The following is a 19,105-nucleotide window of genomic DNA, read 5'->3' as shown; positions in this document are numbered from 1 at the left end:
AAGATGAGAGCTCGATAGAGCTCACTGGCAGGCCTAGTGCTCCTTGTTGGTAACCAGGAGAGACTGGGGATTAGGAAGAATTTTATTTTTGAAACCAGCATATCTTGGCTCCTTTACAGTCCCTCTAGATTCTACTTGAAAATTGAACAATTCAAACTTAGTTCAACTCCCTTTTTGTATTTTGTCTTAGAGAAATAGTAGAAGCCAGTTGGCAATTTCAATGTTATGATTGGAAATCTCCTTAGCCAGATCCACAAGATCATTAAGTATCTTTACTAGTTTTTATTAGATACTCTTCCTAGTTTTTACATTATCTCAGGCAACAGTGTTGCCAAACTTTTTACCAGCTATAACTCTATTAGTTTGCTAGGGGTGCCATGATAACATGCCACAAACTGATGGCTTAAACAACAGAAATTTATTGTCTCACAGTTCTGGAAGCTAGAAATACAAGATCAAGCTACCAGCAGGGTTTGTCCCTTCAAAAAGCTATGAGGAAGAATCTTTTCCATGCCTGTCTCCTAGCTTCTGGTGATTTGCTGGCTATCTCTGGTGTGCCTTGGCTTGTAGACCCATCACCCTGATTTCTGTCTTCATGTTCACATGTCATTCTTCCCGTGTGTTTGTGTCCAAATTTCCTCTTTTTATAAGGATACCAGTCATATTGGATTAGGGCCCACCCTAATGACCTCATTTTAACTGGATTACCTCTGTAAAACTTCATCTGAGACACTGGAGATTAAGACTTAAACATATGAATTTTGGGGAGAGACAATTCAACTCAAAGCAGCAACTTTCAACAACAATTCCCTCACTGTCTTTCAAACCTTCCCTTGAGATCCTTTTAGCTTCTGCCACCCCCCTGCCCAAAGCCAGTAACACATGCTTTTTGTTAACAGTATCAAACTTCACAAATTTCAGTATCAGTTAGGGGCTGGTCAGGGAAACAGCACCACTAAGGAATACAGGATTTATCACAGGGATTGAATACAGCACAATTGTAGGAAAAGCTGGGGGAGAAAAAGTCTGGAAGGAGATGGCTGGAGGATCAAAGGAAACTAACCAGGGATCACAAAGGAAAGCTGCTGAAGAATTCTGTGGAAGGCTGTAGCCTCTGCATCCAGAAATGGCCTGAAACTGATGGGTCATCAGGGCTAGCAGTCAGGAAGACAGCTTGGATTGAACTGGGGGAGAGTGAGGGCAAACTAGAATCCACAAGGACAAACTGGAAGCTATGAGGACAAAACGGAACCCATAGCTATCTCTCATGCCGCTGATGCAGGTGGTCTGTAGGAGAATTTGATGCATTTACCCTAGAACTACATGTGAAGAAATGAAGCCTCATATTTGCTCATAGGTAAGCAAATGGTGGAGTCTGGATTCTGCCCTACATCTGTGTGGTAGCCAGCTTCCAAGATGGGTCCCAGTGGTTCTTGCCTTCTGATACTCACGCTCTTTTGTATTTCCCCTCCCACCTTAAATAGGTCTGACCTGAGTAATCAGTAGAATATTGCAGAAATGATGATAAGTGACTTTTAAGGCAGGATCATAAAAGACATTGCAGCTTCCACCTTTCTCTTTCTTAGACCACCTGCTCTGGGAAAAGCCAGCTGACATGTTGTAAGGACACTCAAGTAGCCTGTAGGTGGACCCATACAGGGAGGAATTGAGGCCTTTTGTGAACAAGTCCATGTGGGTGAGCCATGGTACAAGTAATTTCTACAGCACCAGGCTCCCCTTCAGATGACTACAGTCCCATATCCTGACTGAAACCTCTTAGGAGACCTCAAGCCAGAACTATATGGCCTTTAAATTCTGGACCCATAGAAAATATGAGATAATGTTTATTATTATTTTAAGCTGCTAAATTTTGGGTTAGTTGGTTACACAGCAGCAGATAATTAATATAATCTGTTAGGTTCCAAAGCACAGCTCTTTCCATGACATCATTTTGCTTTAAAATTTGTTCAGATTATGAGAGTGGGGATTGTGGAAGAAGTAGGAATTTTTTAAAAATATATACATTTATTTATTTATTTATTTTTGGCTGCATTGGGTCTTTGTTGCTGTGCGCGGGCTTTTCTCTAGTTGTGGCGAGCAAGGGCTACTCTTCAATGCGGTGCGCAGGTTTCTCATTGCAGTGGCTTCTCTTGTTGCAGAGCACAGGCTCTAGGCACGCGGGCTTCAGTAGTTGTGGCACGTGGGCTCAGTAGCTGTGGCTTGCGGGCTCTAGAGTGCAGGCTCTGTAGTTGTGGCACACGGGCTTAGTTGCTCTGCGGCACGTGGAATCTTCCCAGACCAGGGCTCGAACCTGTGTCCCCTGCATTGGCAGGCAGATTCTTAACCACTGCTCCACCAGGGAAGTCCAAGAAGTAGGAATTTGAAAGTTCAGAATGTACTGGTCATGTGGCCCCCACCCCCCACCCCAAAGCTTTGAAATATCTTTTTGTTGCTTCCAGATACAGAGAGAGAAGGAGTGTCATCTAGTGGTTAATCTGAACCTTGAGAATTAGGAGGGTTTCTTTTTTGTCACTACCTAGGGAAAGCTGAGTTGGCATGAAGAGATTAGAGGTTAAATCATGTATTTTTGTTGACTTGCAGACTTGAGCTGGAGTTGGGGAAGATCATTGATAGAGACTGGATTCTGGCAGAGCAAGAAAAGTCCTGACAAATGGAGAAGTGGGGCCTCTAGGGCCCTCACAGTGAGAGACTGACAGTCCCTCTGCTTTTGCCCCTTCCCTTCAACTGGGCCATCCTTTCCTCTGCCCCACCAAGTTCCCTTTGGCCTGAAGCTCACTGAAGCTGCTCCTTCCTTTTCTGCTCTTTCCAAATCCCCCTTCCTTATGATGCCCTTTTCCTTTTAATAAAGTTCATATACGTGCATTTAGGAACATAAAAGAGGAAAACAAAACCAAACTTCATCTGAGAACCGTTTCCCTTTGAAAACTCTTGGTATTTGTTTTTCTATCCATTTTGTCCAGATTTGGTCTTGGATTGGAGATGCAAGGCACTGTGCCTGGTGACTTAATCAGACTGGAGTCAGCCAGCAATATTTATTATCTTAGGATGTGAGCACTAGGAGAACCCTTCCAGAACATCTGGAGCAACCACGCTCATTTCATACGTGGAACATTTGAAGCCCAAAGAGGTCAAGTGATCATTGTTAACAGATATCAAACGAACATCTGCAATGAGGAGGACGCTCTTCCGGGCACAGATAGGTTCTTTTGAATGGTCCAACCATTCAATGGTCTGATTAGTAAGATGGGTGGAGTGATTTGCTGGGGTCCTTCCAGATCTCCTATTATGCAAGCACAGAAACATCAGGAACAGCAGCATTACCCACATCAAGCCCTTCCTAAATTGTGAACTGTCCCTCAACAGCTGAGAGTTAGAAAAGGTTGTCTGACCCTCTGATTTCTAAACCCACCTTAAACCTCAACTCTTTGCCCCCGGAGACGACTACACAGTAGGCATCAAGAGACGTTTGCGAAATGCATGAACCAACTTCCCTCGAGGCCCTTCCCTGCTTCTCCTCCCCCTCCTCTCCCACTAGGTACTGTGCCAGCATTTGAACCCCTGACCGGGGACTTTTGGGGATCTTGTCCGGCCTCCTCAGAAAGTGACCCCGTCCCCGGGTCAGGAGCAGGGCTCCATTTTTCACTGTGGGACGCTGGACTCTCATATTTTTTCTCGGGATAGGGGCTCTTGTTTGGGGGGCATGCGAGCATCGAAAATGGCCCGAGCTGGTCTTGGGAGCACTAGGGGGATGCGTGGTGGCGCTTGCCGTTCTAGCCGGGAAAGGAGGCCGGGCGCTCCTACCGGCAGAGAGAGGCAGACCACCGGACCCAGAGCTCCAGCTGCACAGCGCGGTTCCCCGCGGGCGCCGAATGGGCGGGGCCTGGCGGGGGCGGGGTCTGCCGCTGTCAGGTGACAGCGCGGCGGGCGGTGGCGGCAGAGGCCAAGGGGCGTCAGACGCGCCGAGTGGCTGGTAGGACAGTCGCGGCAGCCGGGGTAGCAGGGCCGCGGCCATGGGGGGCTTGAAGGACGAGCTGCTCAAGGCCATCTGGCATGCTTTCACCGCGCTCGACCTGGACCACAGCGGCAAGGTCTCGAAGTCCCAGCTCAAGGTGGGCGCACCCGCCTACCGCGGGCCCGCACTCGCCCCTACCCAGCGCGTGCTCTACTACCACCGGGTGGAAGCGGGCAGGCGGGCGGTGACCATAGGGAATGGCGGACCGGAATGCGGCCGAGCGGCCTGCTCGGGGTGGAGGGAGCCGAGACCGGGATTTGGCATTTTTCGCCTCCCTCTTGCTTTCGGGCCTCGCGCTCGGACCGGTGCGTTAGTTCCCTCGGGGCTCCTGGTGAGCAAGAGACGGCGCGGGTGGGGGGCTCTGAGGGGCGAGCCGGTCTCCCTGTTGGCGCGGGAGGCCCAGAAAGTTTGACTCGGAGAGGGCGGTGGGAGGCCCCCTTAGGAAACCTATCCAAAGTTTCCTCCCTGCTCTGGGAGAGGAAGGGACTTGCCCAAGGTGACTGGTCAGAGCCCTCTAAGGGGCACGCTGCACACCGGGGCAGTTCTCAAAACGGCCAAATGCCCTCCAGGCAACCAGGCAGTTCCGAGAAGAGAGAAGTGCCCCAGAGCCTGGCTCGCAGCGGCCTCCAATTTTGGGGCGCTTTGGCGGTGGGGTACCCTTTCCGACTAGGGAGGAAGACCTAGCGTCCTCAGGTCTGGAACGAATCGAGGGTGTGCCGTGTGCCGCAGGGACTTTAGTTTCCGGGTGAGAAGCTCTGATCTGGCACTTTGCAAAAGCAAGTGCTTTTGCAGAGTCTTTATTGTGACTGCCAAAGACCCCATCATTAAATGAGCGTATAAGGTATAAATAAAGGAATGCTTGTAAATTGAGTAACCCCAAGCAGGGTAAGTGGCATTTAGCCAGGAGAAATTGGCAGCTTCTTGAAAGTGTAAAATATGGAAACAGACAAGAAGAGCCATTCATAGACATTTAAAAATATACACATTTTGGATCTGAATGTCTGGTTTTCTTAGCCTCTTCTGGGAGTGAATTTCTGAAGATTGAGTTTGCTTTGTATATTTTGTGCAGTAATCAGGAGGTTCTCATGACTAGTGGCTTTTATGCCAGTAGGACTTAGCGTTCTGCCTGTTTTCCTTTTACCCTTCTCTTTTTTTTCTCATTCATAAAAACATAGTCTGGAAGGTTTCATAGAGATCATCCATTTAATCTTTATTTGACTTTATTTTTAAAATTAACATAGAGTAAAATTGACTATTTTGGTGGATGGTTCTGAGTTTTAACATATATAGATTTGTATAACTACTACCAAAATCAGGGTTCCATCATCCCCAAAAGTTCCCTCATGCTGCCCCCCTCTTCCTCAACTGCTGGCAATCAATGATCTGTTCTTAACTGCTATAGTTTTGTCTCTTCTACAGTGTCATAAAAATGGAGTCATACAGTATGTAACCTTTTGACAGTGACTTCTTTTGCTCAGCATAATGCCTTAGAGATTCACCTATGTTGTTGTGTATCAGTAATTCGTTTTATTGCTAAGCAATATTCCATTGTATGGTTGTACCATAGTTAATCCATTCACCCTTGAAGAACATTTGTGTTATTTCCATTTTTTGGTGATTATGAATAGAGTTGCATTTTACTCTTCACTGTTTTTATTTTTAATTTACCTATACCACTATGTTTAAAGTGAGTTTCTTGTAGATGGCATGTAGTTGGGTCTTGTTTTTTTTTTTTTTTAATCCATTCTAACAATCTTTTAATTGGTGTGTTTAGACCAATTACATTTAATTATGATGTTCGATTTAGCGTTACCATTTGACTATTTGGTTTCTGTTTGTTTTCACTATTTTTTCATTTTTTTCTCTTCCAATTGATGGCATTAACGAAATATTTTCTATTACTTTTGTTGTACGCCATTCAAAATTGTCTTTGTGGCTGCTTATGGAAAAAGTGTCCAGAGGATTCTTGACTGTGGGCTTGGCAGGAAGTATTAAATCCTAGTGCATAGCTTTTACCCACAGGATGTTGATAATGCAAATGTGCCGTTGTATTTTGTCTCTTTGTCTGCTTACCTGAGAGATTTCGGGATTGATTCAGTTCTGTTCATCTTGCCAGTGTTTCTGGAATTGGGAATATTAAAAAGTTTCTATTTAGTTCTCTCCTTTTTGGAGTTTTGACTCTGAAGTTCGACGTTCATTGATCCATTGGCTAGGAATAGAATTTTTGCCTTAATTTGCTCATTCATTCATTTGTTCATAAATAACCTTTTGCATATACTTTGTGCAAATTACCATGCTAATTTTATAAAAAGATCAGTATTTTTAGGCTCTTAAGAGTTAATATCTCCTTGGAGAAAATATCATACAATTGATTTATTAAATAGCAGACTAAAAATTACATACCCAAAATGAGGTTAAAATTGATTGCTTTGGAAAACTGTATGGGCATTTTAAAATACTTTGGACACTTGTCTTTTTGAATTACCTTCACAGTTTTTGACGTGAGTGGTGACACTTCATGTGTTAGATACTGTGCCTAATTCTAAGGGTGTTATGATAGTGAAAGTGGGGGAAAAAGAAACATATGAATTTTTGCGTTCAAAGTTTAAATGTTGGTAGGCAAACTAAAAGAATAGGCAACCGTTAGAGAAGTCTCTCTCTGCCTTTCTGTGTATATATACAGATTATATTACTTAGACAATTACCCTATCCTTAAAAAATGTAAGATCTGGTGGTAGAGATAAGAAGTACAGGAATACTATGGAGAGGAAGATGTTGAATGTGATAGAAGATAAGAGCCCATGAGATTTTAGAGGAAGAGACCAGTACTTTTTACTGGTGGAATTACTTCATGAAAAAGCTTTGAAATTGCCTCTGAAGAAAGCTAGAATGTGATTATGTGGAAATGGGAGGAGGATTAAGCCCATCCTATTCATTCATTCATTCATTCATTCTTTCTTTCAATGGGTATTTATTGACTGCTTTTAGCTCTAAGGGATCCCTGTGAACTACTGCAGGCCACAGGAATTAATCAGGCATTTATAGGGACTTCTGTGTAACTGATTTTGATTGGAGTGTAGGATATGAATGTGTTTGTGTGTATAAGAAAGAGTTTTTGATGGATGGATATTTACCTGGAGATGATGTCCTTGGGTAAGTGTGGGGCTGTTGGTACAGGGTCTTGGTAGTTGAAGCTTGGAAAAAGGAGAGAAGAGGTTCAACAGTGGCCTTGGGGAATGGCTACAGTAGGTGGTGAGAGGAAGAATGGAAGCCAGGGGACCAGAAATGGGATATAAGAACCACTTTGGGGCAACACTGGTGCTGAGAAAGAAGAGATTTTCAAGGTAAACATCGTCTGTTATCTTTGAGAGTTAACTTATTATTATTATGTACATATATTTTGGAGATTGTAAAGTAATGATATTGATTCTTCCCTGCCGTAGCTCATAAACTACATTATTTCTTCTTTTGTGAAGAGAAGTTGTGAAAAGTTTGGAGTGTTGGCATCATCTTGGGAATAAATTTATTTTTGACTTTTAAGGAGATTTCTTTGCAGTACAGTACTCATTTAGATAAATGTGTTTGGGTCACTGCTATAATTAGTAAATATTTTCCTTGAGGGCCCCTAGTTTAGTACAAAAATCTTACTATTTCTCTTTTGGCTGCGTTGGGTTTTCCTTGCAGTGCGAGGGCTTCTCATTGCGGTGGCTTCTCTCGTTGCGGAGCACGGGCTCTAGGTGCACGGGCTTCAGCAGTTGTGGCTTGCGGGCTCTAGAGTGCAGGCTCAGTAGTTTTGGCGCCTGGGCTTAGTTGTTCCAGGGCATGTAGGATCTTCCCGGACCAGGGCTCGAACCCGTGTCCCCTGCATTGGCAGGCGGATTCTTAACCATTGTGCCACCAGGGAAGTCCCCAAAAAGCTTATTTAAAAAAAATTTTTTTTTAATTTTAAAAATTTACTTTATTGAAGTATAGTTGATTTAGAGTGTTGTGTTGATTTCTGCTGTATAGCAAAGTGATTCAGTTATACATATATACATTCTTTTTCATATTTTCTATTATGGTTTATCACAGGATATTAAATATAGTTCCCTGTGCTGTACAGTAGGACCTCGTTGTTTATCCATTCTATATATAATAGTTTGCATCTGCTAATCCCAAACTCCCAATCCATCCCTCTCTCACCTCGCCTTCCGCTTGGCAACCACAAGTCAAAAAGCTTATTTTTTATACCTAAATTTTATTATTAACTAATAGTCTGTATATCTTCTTTGGAGAAATGTCTGTTTAGGTCTTCCACCCATTTTTGGATGGGGTTGTTTGTTTTTTTGATATTGAGCAGCTCATATTAAAGGAGATTAAGCCTTCATCAGTTGCTTCATTTACAGATATTTTCTCCCATTCTGAGGGTTGTCTTTTCGTCTTGTTTATGGTTTCCTTTACTTTGCAAAAGCTTTTAAGTTTCATTAGGTCCCATTTGTTTATTTTTGTTTTTATTTCCATTTCTCTAGGAGGTGGGTCAAAAAGGATCTTGCTGTGATTTATGTCATAGAATGTTCTGCCTATGTTTACCTCTAAGAGTTTTATAGTATCTGGCCTTACATTTAGGTCTTTAATCATTTTGAGTTTATTTTTGTGTATGGTGTTAGGGAGTGTTCTAATTTCATTCTTTTACATGTAGCTGTCCAGTTTTCCCAGGACCACTTATTGAAGAGTAATAGCATATTTTTGAGTAAAACAAAAATTACCATCTGTATAAATTTTGAAACTTAAAATACAAAGAAAAAATTAACATAAGAAAGATATCTGTTGGGACTTCCCTGGTGGTGCAGCGGTTAAGAATCCGCCTGCCAATGCCTGCCAATGCAGGGGACACGGGTTCGATCCCTGGGAAGATCCCGCATGCCACGGAGCAACTAAGCCCGAGAACCACAACTTCTGAGCCTGCGCTCTACAGCCCGTGAGCCACAACTACTGAGCCCGCATGCCACAAATACTGAAGCCCGTGCACCTAGAGCCCGTGCTCTGCAACAAGAGAAGCCACTGCAATGAGAAGCCTGCACACTGCAACGAAGAGTAGCCCCCGCTTGCCGCAACTAGAGAAAGCCCGTGTGCAGCAATGAAGACCCAACGCAGACAAAAAAATTTATTAAAAATAAAAGATATTTGTTGAGGCAAACATAGATTTTCATTAAACTTCGCAATAAGATAAAAATACAGAACACAGAATTTAAAAACTATTTGTGACTTACATAAGCTACTATAGAAGCAGATGTTGGGCTGTCCTCTAGTCCAGTAGTCCCCAACCTTTTTGGCAGTAGGGACTGGTTTTGTGGAAGACAGTATTTCCACAGGGCGGCCGCGGGGGATGGTTCAGGTGGTAATGCGAACAGTGGGGAGTGATGGGAATGGCAGATGAAGCTTTGCTTGCGTGCCACTCACTTCCTGCTGTGCGGCCAGTTCCTAACAGGCTGCGGACCAGTACTGGTCTGCGGCCTGGGGGTTGGGGACCCCTGCTCTAGCCACAGTGACGTTTCTTGTTAAAACAGCTGGGCATGAGGTCATTGCAGGTCAATATCTTGATCTTCATTAAAGAACACCCCTTATCACCTCCATGCCCTCCAACAAATAGGGAACCAACTCTGCCTCACTTTCCTTACCTTGATTCTTTCTTCCACATTCCCTGTGATTTCCTTGAGCTTCCTCCTGGCAATTTGTGCACCCTCTCCAGGGGACCTCTGTCTCTTTGGCTCCAGTTGTGGCATTTCTGGCTCTGAGTTGTAGCTGTATAGGTTGTAGCTGAGTTGTAGCTGTATAGGTCTCCACCCGCACAGTCAGCCTGTGCACCCCCATAGCAGTCATCAGCTGTATTAGCTTAATCTGTAATTGGATTTTTAGAAGGCAACTCATTTTTTTAAAATGAATTTATTTATTTTTATTTTTGGCTGTGTTGGGTCTTCATTGCTGCACGTGGGCTTTTCTCTGGTTGCAGCGAGCAGGGGTTACTCTTTGTTTAGGTGCGTGGGCTTCTCATTGCGGCGGCCTCTATTATTGTGGAGCACGGGCTCTAGGCGCGTGGGCTTCAGTAGTTGTGGCATGTTGCGGACTCTCAACCACTGCGCCACCAGGGAAGCCCGCAACTCATTTTCTTAACTGTCATTGATTTGCTGTCACTATTTTTCAGGCTGGAACACAGAGGGATACTAAACTAAGTTTTTGGCAGGTGGACTCTCAACCACTGCGCCACCAGGGAAGCCCTAAGTTATTAAGTTAAGCTTGTTCTAATTGTGTGGAGATCTACTTCTCAGCTGCTGAAGTAGATAGCAATAGGCTTATGGTGGGAGAGAAATCTTCAGAAACACATTCTTTACTTGCTTTTATACTTGTATTCATTAATAGCCCTTCCTTAGAAAAAACTGTAGTTTAAGTCTATGTTCATCTTGAATTCAGTTAAAAACTACTGGGAGAGATTTTGATGGAAACTTTTCTTTATATCTATAGGAAGGTGCTACATACATGTAGGTAGCTGAGTAAACATTATTGAACTTTTTTTTCACCAATTTTTCCCTTGGTTTTGATGTTTGTGCCCTTCTTTTGTCTTTTTTTTTTTTTTAATGAGGGACATTTGTGTGTGGATTCCATATTTTAGTAAACTTTATTAATATGCCATCTGAAACAGACATTGTTACTTTTAGGTATATAAGTTTACAAAAGTCATAAGGGAAATAGTTATTGGACATATTGTTTGAAGAAGAAGCAACAATTATTTTCTTCTCCATTGGTGTTTAAAAATTATCTTCAAATTATTTAGTATTTTGATGGTCTTGCAGAAAGATACTAAATCTCCAGTGTTACTTAGAAATACATGCAGTTCCAAGAAGTTGAAAAGATGAAGCCTATCATTTAAACAAATGTACATCAAAAAGAAACTTTTTGAATAGTTCATATATACATATGGTATAAAATTCATAATGTACTAAAGGGCATTTACAAAAGTGAAAAGTAAGTTTCCTCCAACCCCTGGCCCACACTAGTTACCTGCCCCTGAGGTAACCATTGTTACTAGTTTTTTTTGTATTCCTTCCAGAAATCAAATGTACCTTAAAATTGAACTCTCCTACACTGTTGATGGGAATGTAAGTTGGTGCAGCCACTTGGAGAACAGTATGGAGTTTCCTTAAGATAAAATTGTCATATGATCCAGCAATCTCACTCCTGGGCATATATCTGGAGAAAACTGTAATTCAGAGAGGTACATGCATCCCAGTGTTCGTTGCAGCACTGTTTACAATGCCTATTGACTGATGAATGAATAAAGAAGATGTAGTATATATATATACACACACACAAACACACACACACACAATGGAATATTACTCAGCCATAAAAAAGAATGAATAATGCCATTTGCAGCAACATGGATGGACCTAGAGATTATCATACTAAATGAAGTAAGCCAGACAGAGAAAGACAAATATCGTATATCACTTATATGTGGAATCTTAAAAAAAATACAAATGAACTTATTTACAAAACAGAAATAGACCCACAGACATAGAAAACAAACTTGTGGTTACCGAAAGGGAAAGGAGGAGGGAAGGATAAATTAGGAGGTTGGGATTAACATATGCACACTACTATACATAATATGTGTAGTATATTCAATATTTTGTAATAACTTATAAGGGAAAAGAACCTGAAAAAGAATATATATCTGTATATATATAACTGAATTATTTTGTTGTACACCTGAAACTAACAGAACATTGTAAATCAACTATACTTCAATAAAAAAGTACCTTAAAATTAGTACCCTTACTGTTATAGTTAGTGTTGTCTTCTTAAATATAGCAAAATCTAGTGATAGTTTTCCAACGTCTGTTATAATTTTACTTTACAATTATGGTTGCAGTGTGAATTACATGTCAGTGCTGGAAATGTCTTGAATAAGGTTATTGGCTCTGCACTCTTATCCTGTTGTTTTTAGAAACGCAGGGTTTTGTTTTGTTTTAAATTGTGCCCTTTTGAAGTAAAAGAGCACACAGCTAGTGAGGATGTAAATGAAAAAAAATTGAGGAACAACATGAGTAGTTTGAATCTTTATTCATTTCTCAATGATAGATTTTCAACTAAATGTTCTTTAATTTTTGCCCTGCGGTTGATTTTCGTATCTTGTGAATAATGTCATGTGTTCTGTTCCCATGTAGGCATTTAGCTTCAAAAATTTTTAATCTTGCTAGTTACAAAAGTAATTGAGCCAGGCCAGTGGTCTGTTGAAAATATAAAGGAAGCAAATTGCAGTAAAGGGCTTTTATTGTGTGAAACACAATATAAAAGATTTGGTTAATTCTTGTGAATTTGGCATGTATAGTATTCCCTCCCTAATCTTTAGTGTTATGTTTCTGTTAACCCCTGTGGTTAAAGTTGTTTCTGTTCTAAAAATCTAATTAAAAAAAAACCCCATTTAGAGAACCAGAGCATGACTTAGGAGCGAGCCTGTGAAAGTCTTTGTAAATATTTTTTGTATCTCACCAAAATGAAACAGTAAAGACAGCTCTCCAAATAAAGAGCATGTAAGAGACATTCAAACATCTTAAAATGGTAATAATGGATTCTGGATTATTTCCTTTTTCCGTTTCTTACTTGCTAGAAACTTTTCAGTAAGATAGACTGGAAGTTTTTGTTTTTTTGAAATATATGTAAACTTTTGCTTTATTGAGGATAATACGCAATCCACGAGGCACTTTTGTGTGTGTGGCCTTCCATCTTAATAGCCAGTGCATTTCTAATCTTATGACTCAGAGGCTCTTAACCTTCCTGGTCCCCATTTTGTATTTCCTTTGGGGTCTTACTGCAGTCCCAGAGGTACATAGTAACTGGAAGCTAGAGACGGAAGAGGCTTTGAATAACCTTTTCTCACTTATTCAGTTTGCCCTCTCATTCCCCGACCCCCCCACCGCCCCACCCCCCAGGAGGGTTATTGTAATCCCCTCAATGATTATTGACACATTGGAATCCGAATCCTGCAACATAAGTCTAAGTTAGTCTTTGCCTCGGCTTCCTTTTTGTTTCCCAAGGCTTCATTTCATAAATCTATTTTTCTCCTCTGCTTTCTGCTTTATTTCCTTCTTCTCATTCTACCTTCAGATTCCTTTTTTTTAACCCAAAATCTGTGTCTACTTGAAACTGCAGTTTTCAGAAATTAATTTTTAATTGTAAAAAGGTATTTGGGAGTAAATCTGCATATAGTCAAATTTCATATAAGGAGATCTTACAGTTAGGAAGAGATTTCTACAATGTCAGAAAAATTAGTTTTTTCATCTCAAGGTTCTTCTATGCCTTCTTTACCCTTTGCTTCCTTAGAAATATTTAGCTTTACAGCCACAATGGCTTACCAACCAGAAGTGACAGCAGTTAGGATAAAAGTTGTTCTGTCAGATGGACAATGTCGAAGGTATTATATTTCACTGGGTAGGCACCTCTGGGAGGATGGAGCACCTGCATTACCAGGCAGCACATCTCCATCAGTTCTTTTTTTAATTGAAGTATAGTTGATTTACAGTGTTTTGCCAATCTCTTTTCTACAGCAAAGTGACTCAGTTATACACATACATATATTCTTTTTTTATATTCTTTTCCATTGTGGTTTATCACAGGATATTGCTATACATGTGGTATACATTAGGACCTTGTTTATTCATTCTAAATGTAATAGTTTGCATCTACCAACCACAAACTCCCAGTCCATCCCTCATCAGTGCTTTTTGTTCATAGGGTGTTGTATGTCTCAGGCAGATGCTGTTACCTTGGAGTTGAGAGCAGGAGCTGGTAGGCAGCTGACTTAACTCTCAGTGACTTCCTTCAGAGATGATTTGAGAAAATGCTGTTAGATAATGGGACACCAGGCTGTTAGATCGAACTAGGTTGGAATTCTGAAGTTCTTCACCGGGGTGACTTTGGGGAATTTGCTTTGCTTGTTGTATTTAGGACTGTCTGTTAAATGGGAATTTTAAGACATTTTAACAATATACTTGCTTGAATAGATGGAGCTCACAACCTCTATGTGTTACAACAGAACATTTACCAGCCAACTGTTTCTTACCAAACACTGATGTTGAAGAAAATTGATCTACAAAACAGTATACAAATTTGAAGGTTTTAATCTATACCTTTTGCTAGGGACTCTGGGGAAGTGAAAAATATACAGCATTGTCCCTTACCTTGAGGAGTGTGGAGTTTAGTAAAGAAGATAATACATGAAATGACTACAACAAGATAAAGTATAAGCAAGTTCTAGAAAGTGTGGAAAATGAGGGCTGTAGGCCATGCTGTCCAGTACATTAGCCATTAACCACATCTGGCTATTGAGCATTGAAAAGTAGCTAGTCCATGGGACTTCCCTGATGGCGCAGTGGATAAGACTCTGTGCTCCCAATGCAGGGGGCTTGGGTTCCATCCCTGGTCAGGAAACTAGATCCCACATGCAGCAACTAAGAGTTCGCATGCCGCAACGCCCGCCTGCTGCAACTAAGACCTGGAGCAACCAAATAAATAATTTTTTTTTTTTTTTAAAAAAGAAAAAATAGCTAGTCTGAATTGAGATGTGCTGTAAATATAAAATATACACAGGATTTCAGAGACTTAGTACAAGAAAATAACATAAGATATCTCTTTTAAAAATATTGATTACATGTTGTAGTTATAATATTTTGGATACATTAGTAAAATTAATTTTACCTGTTTCTTTTTTTTTTTCTGTATGCAGGCCTCTCACTGTTGTGGCCTCTCCCGTTGTGGAGCACAGGCTCTGGACGCGCAGACTCAGCGGCCATGGCTCACGGGCCCAGCCGCTCCGCGGCATGTGGGATCTTCCCGGACCAGGGCACGAACCTGTGTCCCCTGCATCGGCAGGCGGACTCTCAAACACTGCGCCACCAGGGAAGCCCTCCCTGTTTCTTTTTATGTTTTAAAAATGTGGCTATTAAAAAATTTTAATTCCATATGTAGTTTGCATATTTCTGTCAGATGGAGCTGCTGTAGAAGTTTAAAGGAAATAGAGAAAAAGATGCAGACAGTTTTAGGGGCTTCCCTGGTGGCACAGTGGTTAAGAATCTGCCTGCCAACGCAAGGGACATGGGTTCGAGCCCTGGTCTGGGAAGATCCCCCATGGAGCAACTAAGCCCGTGTGCCACAACTACTGAGCCCACGTGCCACAACTACTGAAGCCCGCGCGCCTAGAGCCTGTGCTCCGCAACAAGAGAAGCCACCACAATGAGAAACCCGCACACCGCAATGAAGAGTAGCCCCCACTTGAGCACCTAGAGAAAGCCCACGCACAGCAACGAAGACGCAACTCAGCCAAAAAATAAATAAATAAATAAAATAAATCTGTAAAAAAAAAAAAAGATGCAGACAGTTGTAGACGAGAAACGTTTCATGGAGGCGATGGAATGTCAGCTGCTTCTGGAGGGAATGGGGCAAATCTTGTCCAGTATAGTCACAGAAAGATGACAGGTATGATGGTGGCGTTGTGGATAAGAGCAGGAGCTAAAACTTGGAGTATTTGTGAGCAGTAAGGAAATACTCTGGGGGGAGTCGTGTTTGATTTGAGGCATGGTGGAAAATTAGGATTTAAAGGGAGATGGGGTTACATTTTAGATGGTTTCGTTCTTGTACAGAATACATGATTAATATGTATTTGTGGACTATGTTAGAATGAGTAGTTTAGAACTGATCCTGTAAAGAGAGGAAGTTATTAATACTTTTTGGGTAGATATATGACAAAGGTAGAGTTTTGAGATTATTCTAACAATGTGGGTGTGTTGACATGAGAGGAGAGGCTGGAGATGGGGAGACCAAGTGGGGGACTTCTGTGAAAGTTGATGCGTGCTAGACTGGGATGGTGGCAGTGGGAATCAAAACCGATATGCTCCCTACCCTCATGGAGCTTGAAGTCTTGTGAGTGATATAGATCAGCAAACCGACAATTCAAATATGATATAAAGTACACAGCGCTGGGAAACACAGAGGAAGGGAAGCTACCTAGCCTGTGGTGAGAATTGGAGGAGTTAGGTCAGAGAATGCTTCTAGAGGAACAGTTGTCACTGACCTTAAGAAATGTGTGAAGCTCCTCTATAAGAACAACTGTGATGAAAGATTTGGAAAGTAAATCCCTTGGAGGCACAGGAAAAACTGTCAGGAGAGAGAACACTGGTTAGGGAGTCAGGAGACTTGTCTCTGCTCTGTTATTTGTGTGACCCTGGAAGGTTTCTTCTCCTTGCTGGGCTTCATATTCCTCATTTGCGAAATGTGGGATAGCAGACAAGATCTTCAAGGCTTAGCCTTCTAATTGAACTTTGTCAGCTCGATATGTTTACCACGGTCTTATCCTGGTGAGTGGTCTTTGTTAGGGCCTCAGAAGGGAGAATGGGAGCTGCTGCTGGGGGCAGGGAGCCCTTGTTTCCCCAGCCCCACATTCTCTGGTTAGCCAACAGGGAAGCTCACTCAGTGGAGAGAGGAATGGCATCTGAACTGGATCCAGAAATAGGACAAACTATAAATTAAAAAGTACAAGAGTAGGAGAGTCCATAGTTTTGTTGTTAAGGGAATGGTGGTACCAAAGTTAGAATCGGGGTGGGAAACCTGTTTTGGGGAGAAAGGTAATGAACTCTCCTTTGGAGTTTTTGGATGTGAGGCAAATTTAGCATAGAAATCTTTCATCTTAGTGATATAAACCAGAGCTCAGTTGATAGGTCAAGACCAGAAAGGGATCTGAGAGTCATTAAGGTGACTTAATGTTTTCAGAATTAAAGCACTTTTTTAAGAACTTGGGGCTCAAAATTGGGCTTTGGGAAATGTCCAGATTGGGAGAATGAAGGGTAAGGGAGGTGACCCCATAAAGGTAGACCAAGGTTGAGTAAGTTCTTTGAGAAATTTAGAAAATAGTATATCATGGGACCAAAAAAAGTCTTGAGAGGATGATCCAGACTGCTCAGTGCCAGAGACTTGGGAGAGTGAATTGTTTAGAAGGTATCTATCCCAGGTTGGGTTCTTCAGGAAACAGATGCTGAGACAGAGTTGGGAGTGCAAAAGGGTTATTGGGAAGAAACGCTTATGGGAAAAAAGAGAGGAAACAGGATTGGGAAAAGGAGCTGTCAAATCATGATACAGACTTAACAAAACCAGGAGCTCTGGAGCAAAGATGGCCTGTTAGAGGATGTCCACCCTGGGGAGAAATGGTGTCACCAGCTTGCTCAGTCATTGGCTGAGGTGGACCCCGAAAGTACTAATAACTAGAGGCTCTCAGCTAACCACAGTCCTTGTAGCGGGGCAGCTGTTCCTTTCTTGAGTGGTGCAGCTCTGTGTCTACCACAGAATCTTTTTGAAAAAGCAATTTCATGACATTGATAGGGATAGAAAGAAGCCATATTATAGTGACTAGAAGGGGACAAGGGGACAGAGTGGTCAGAGGATGGGGCAGCAGAGGTAAACCTCAGATTTGTGATCTTTATCATCACCTTGGGTGTACACTGTGGCTTCAGATCTCCTCTTGGAGAAGAGTGTACTAAATTGAACTACCTAATTTCTCTGTCTTCTGCTATAGACTTCTCTCTCATACACTGTTAATTCCTCTTGAGTCCTTTCCTCAAAATTCTTTAGTGGAATTTTTAGAAACTGGACTGCTTTACTAGATCTCAGGTCAGATGAGTAATGCCTTCTAGTTCTGGTAGTGCTAATAAGTAATGGAGGTTTTTTTACTTCAAAAATGACCTGAATTAGAGATTCCAATTAAACAAAAATTCTTCCTGGAAAGAGTATACTGGTAGTATAGTGAAATACATTAAAAGACCCATATCTAGGGCTTCCCTGGTGGCGCAGTGGTTGAGAGTCCGCCTGCCGATGCAGGGGACGCTGGTTCATGCCCCGGTCTGGGAAGATCCCACATGCCGCAGAGCGGCTGGGCCCGTGAGCCATGGCCGCTGAGCCTGTGCGTCCGGAGCCTGTGCTCCGCAACGGGAGAGGCCACAACAGTGTGAGGCCCGCGTACCGCAAAAAAAAAAAAAAAAAAAAAAAGACCCACATCTAAATAAAGGTGATAGAGAAACAAACTAAATGAAACTAAACAACAACAACAAAAAAAAAACCAAAAAAAGAAAATTCTTAAATGGGACTCATTTAGTAAACATTTGTTGACATCAGGCACTCTCCCCTCGGCACTTTATTAGGTTTTTTTTTTTTTTGCGGTACGTGGGCCTCTCACTGCTGTGGCCTCTCCCGTTGCGGAGCACAGGCTCCGGACTCGCAGGCTCAGCGGCCATGGCTCATGGGCCCAGCCGCTCCGCGGCATGTGGGATCTTCCCGGACCGGGGCACGAACCCGTGTCCCCTGCATTGGCAGGTGGACTCTCAACCACTGCACCACCAGGGAAGCCCTTCATTAGGTTTTGATATTGCAGGATAGATACAATAAAGATCTTCTCTTTAAGGAGCTTACAGAGTAGTGGGAGAAATGGAAACAGAAGCTTATTGGAGTTAAATCTTACACATGATTTATCTTCCTTTTAAAAAAATGTTTATTTATTTAGGCTGTTCTAGGTCTTTGTTGTGGCATGCAGGATCCTTTTTCTTTTTAATATTTATTTATTTATTTGGTTGCTCTGGGTCTTAGTTGAGGCAGGCAGGCTCCTTAGTTGTGGCATGCATGTGGGATCTAGTTCCCTGGCCAGGGATCGAACCCGGGTCCCCTGCGTTGGGAGTGGGGTCTTACCCACTGGACCACCAGGAAGTCCCTGACTTATCTTCTTAAAGACATTTGTTTATGCTGTGCTCCAGTGGGAGGCTGGAATCTAAGGAGGCTGCCCAGATCAGGAGACTTTGTTGCCCATAGTGTGGCTTCTTCAAGAGGCATGGCAACGCATAGTTCTTTGTGAATGACTCAAGTGAGTTAATTTCATCAACTTTATAGTCCTACAATGATCTCTTCATATTTTTTAATTTTATTGGTGCTCTCTAGCTGAAACCCCAGATAGAGAGCACTAATAAAATTAATTTTAAAAATCAATTAAAAAATTTTACA

General features: G+C 42.1%; 1 protein-coding gene across 2 annotated transcripts in view; it reads left to right on the top strand.

Moving 5' to 3' along the window:
- SWAP70 (switching B cell complex subunit SWAP70) overlaps window positions 1-19,105 on the top strand; it is a 90,092-nt gene that overhangs the window by 11,411 nt on the left and 59,576 nt on the right. Inside the window, exon 1 of one of the 2 annotated variants that reach the window (XM_024757005.1) lies at window positions 3,937-4,130. The exons of the other annotated variant lie outside the window; for it this stretch is intronic. Coding sequence (XP_024612773.1) covers window positions 4,032-4,130 — 99 coding nt within the window. The 5' untranslated portion in view covers window positions 3,937-4,031. Of the gene's footprint in view, window positions 1-3,936; window positions 4,131-19,105 lie in introns of those variants that run through there. 2 annotated transcript variants of the gene reach the window in all.

The sequence above is a fragment of the Neophocaena asiaeorientalis genome, unplaced genomic scaffold (assembly GCF_003031525.2).
Source record: "Neophocaena asiaeorientalis asiaeorientalis breed wild unplaced genomic scaffold, Neophocaena_asiaeorientalis_V1.1 scaffold504, whole genome shotgun sequence".
In the NCBI taxonomy this organism is placed as follows: Eukaryota; Metazoa; Chordata; class Mammalia; order Artiodactyla; family Phocoenidae; genus Neophocaena; species Neophocaena asiaeorientalis.
This window is presented reverse-complemented; position numbering and strand designations above follow the sequence as displayed.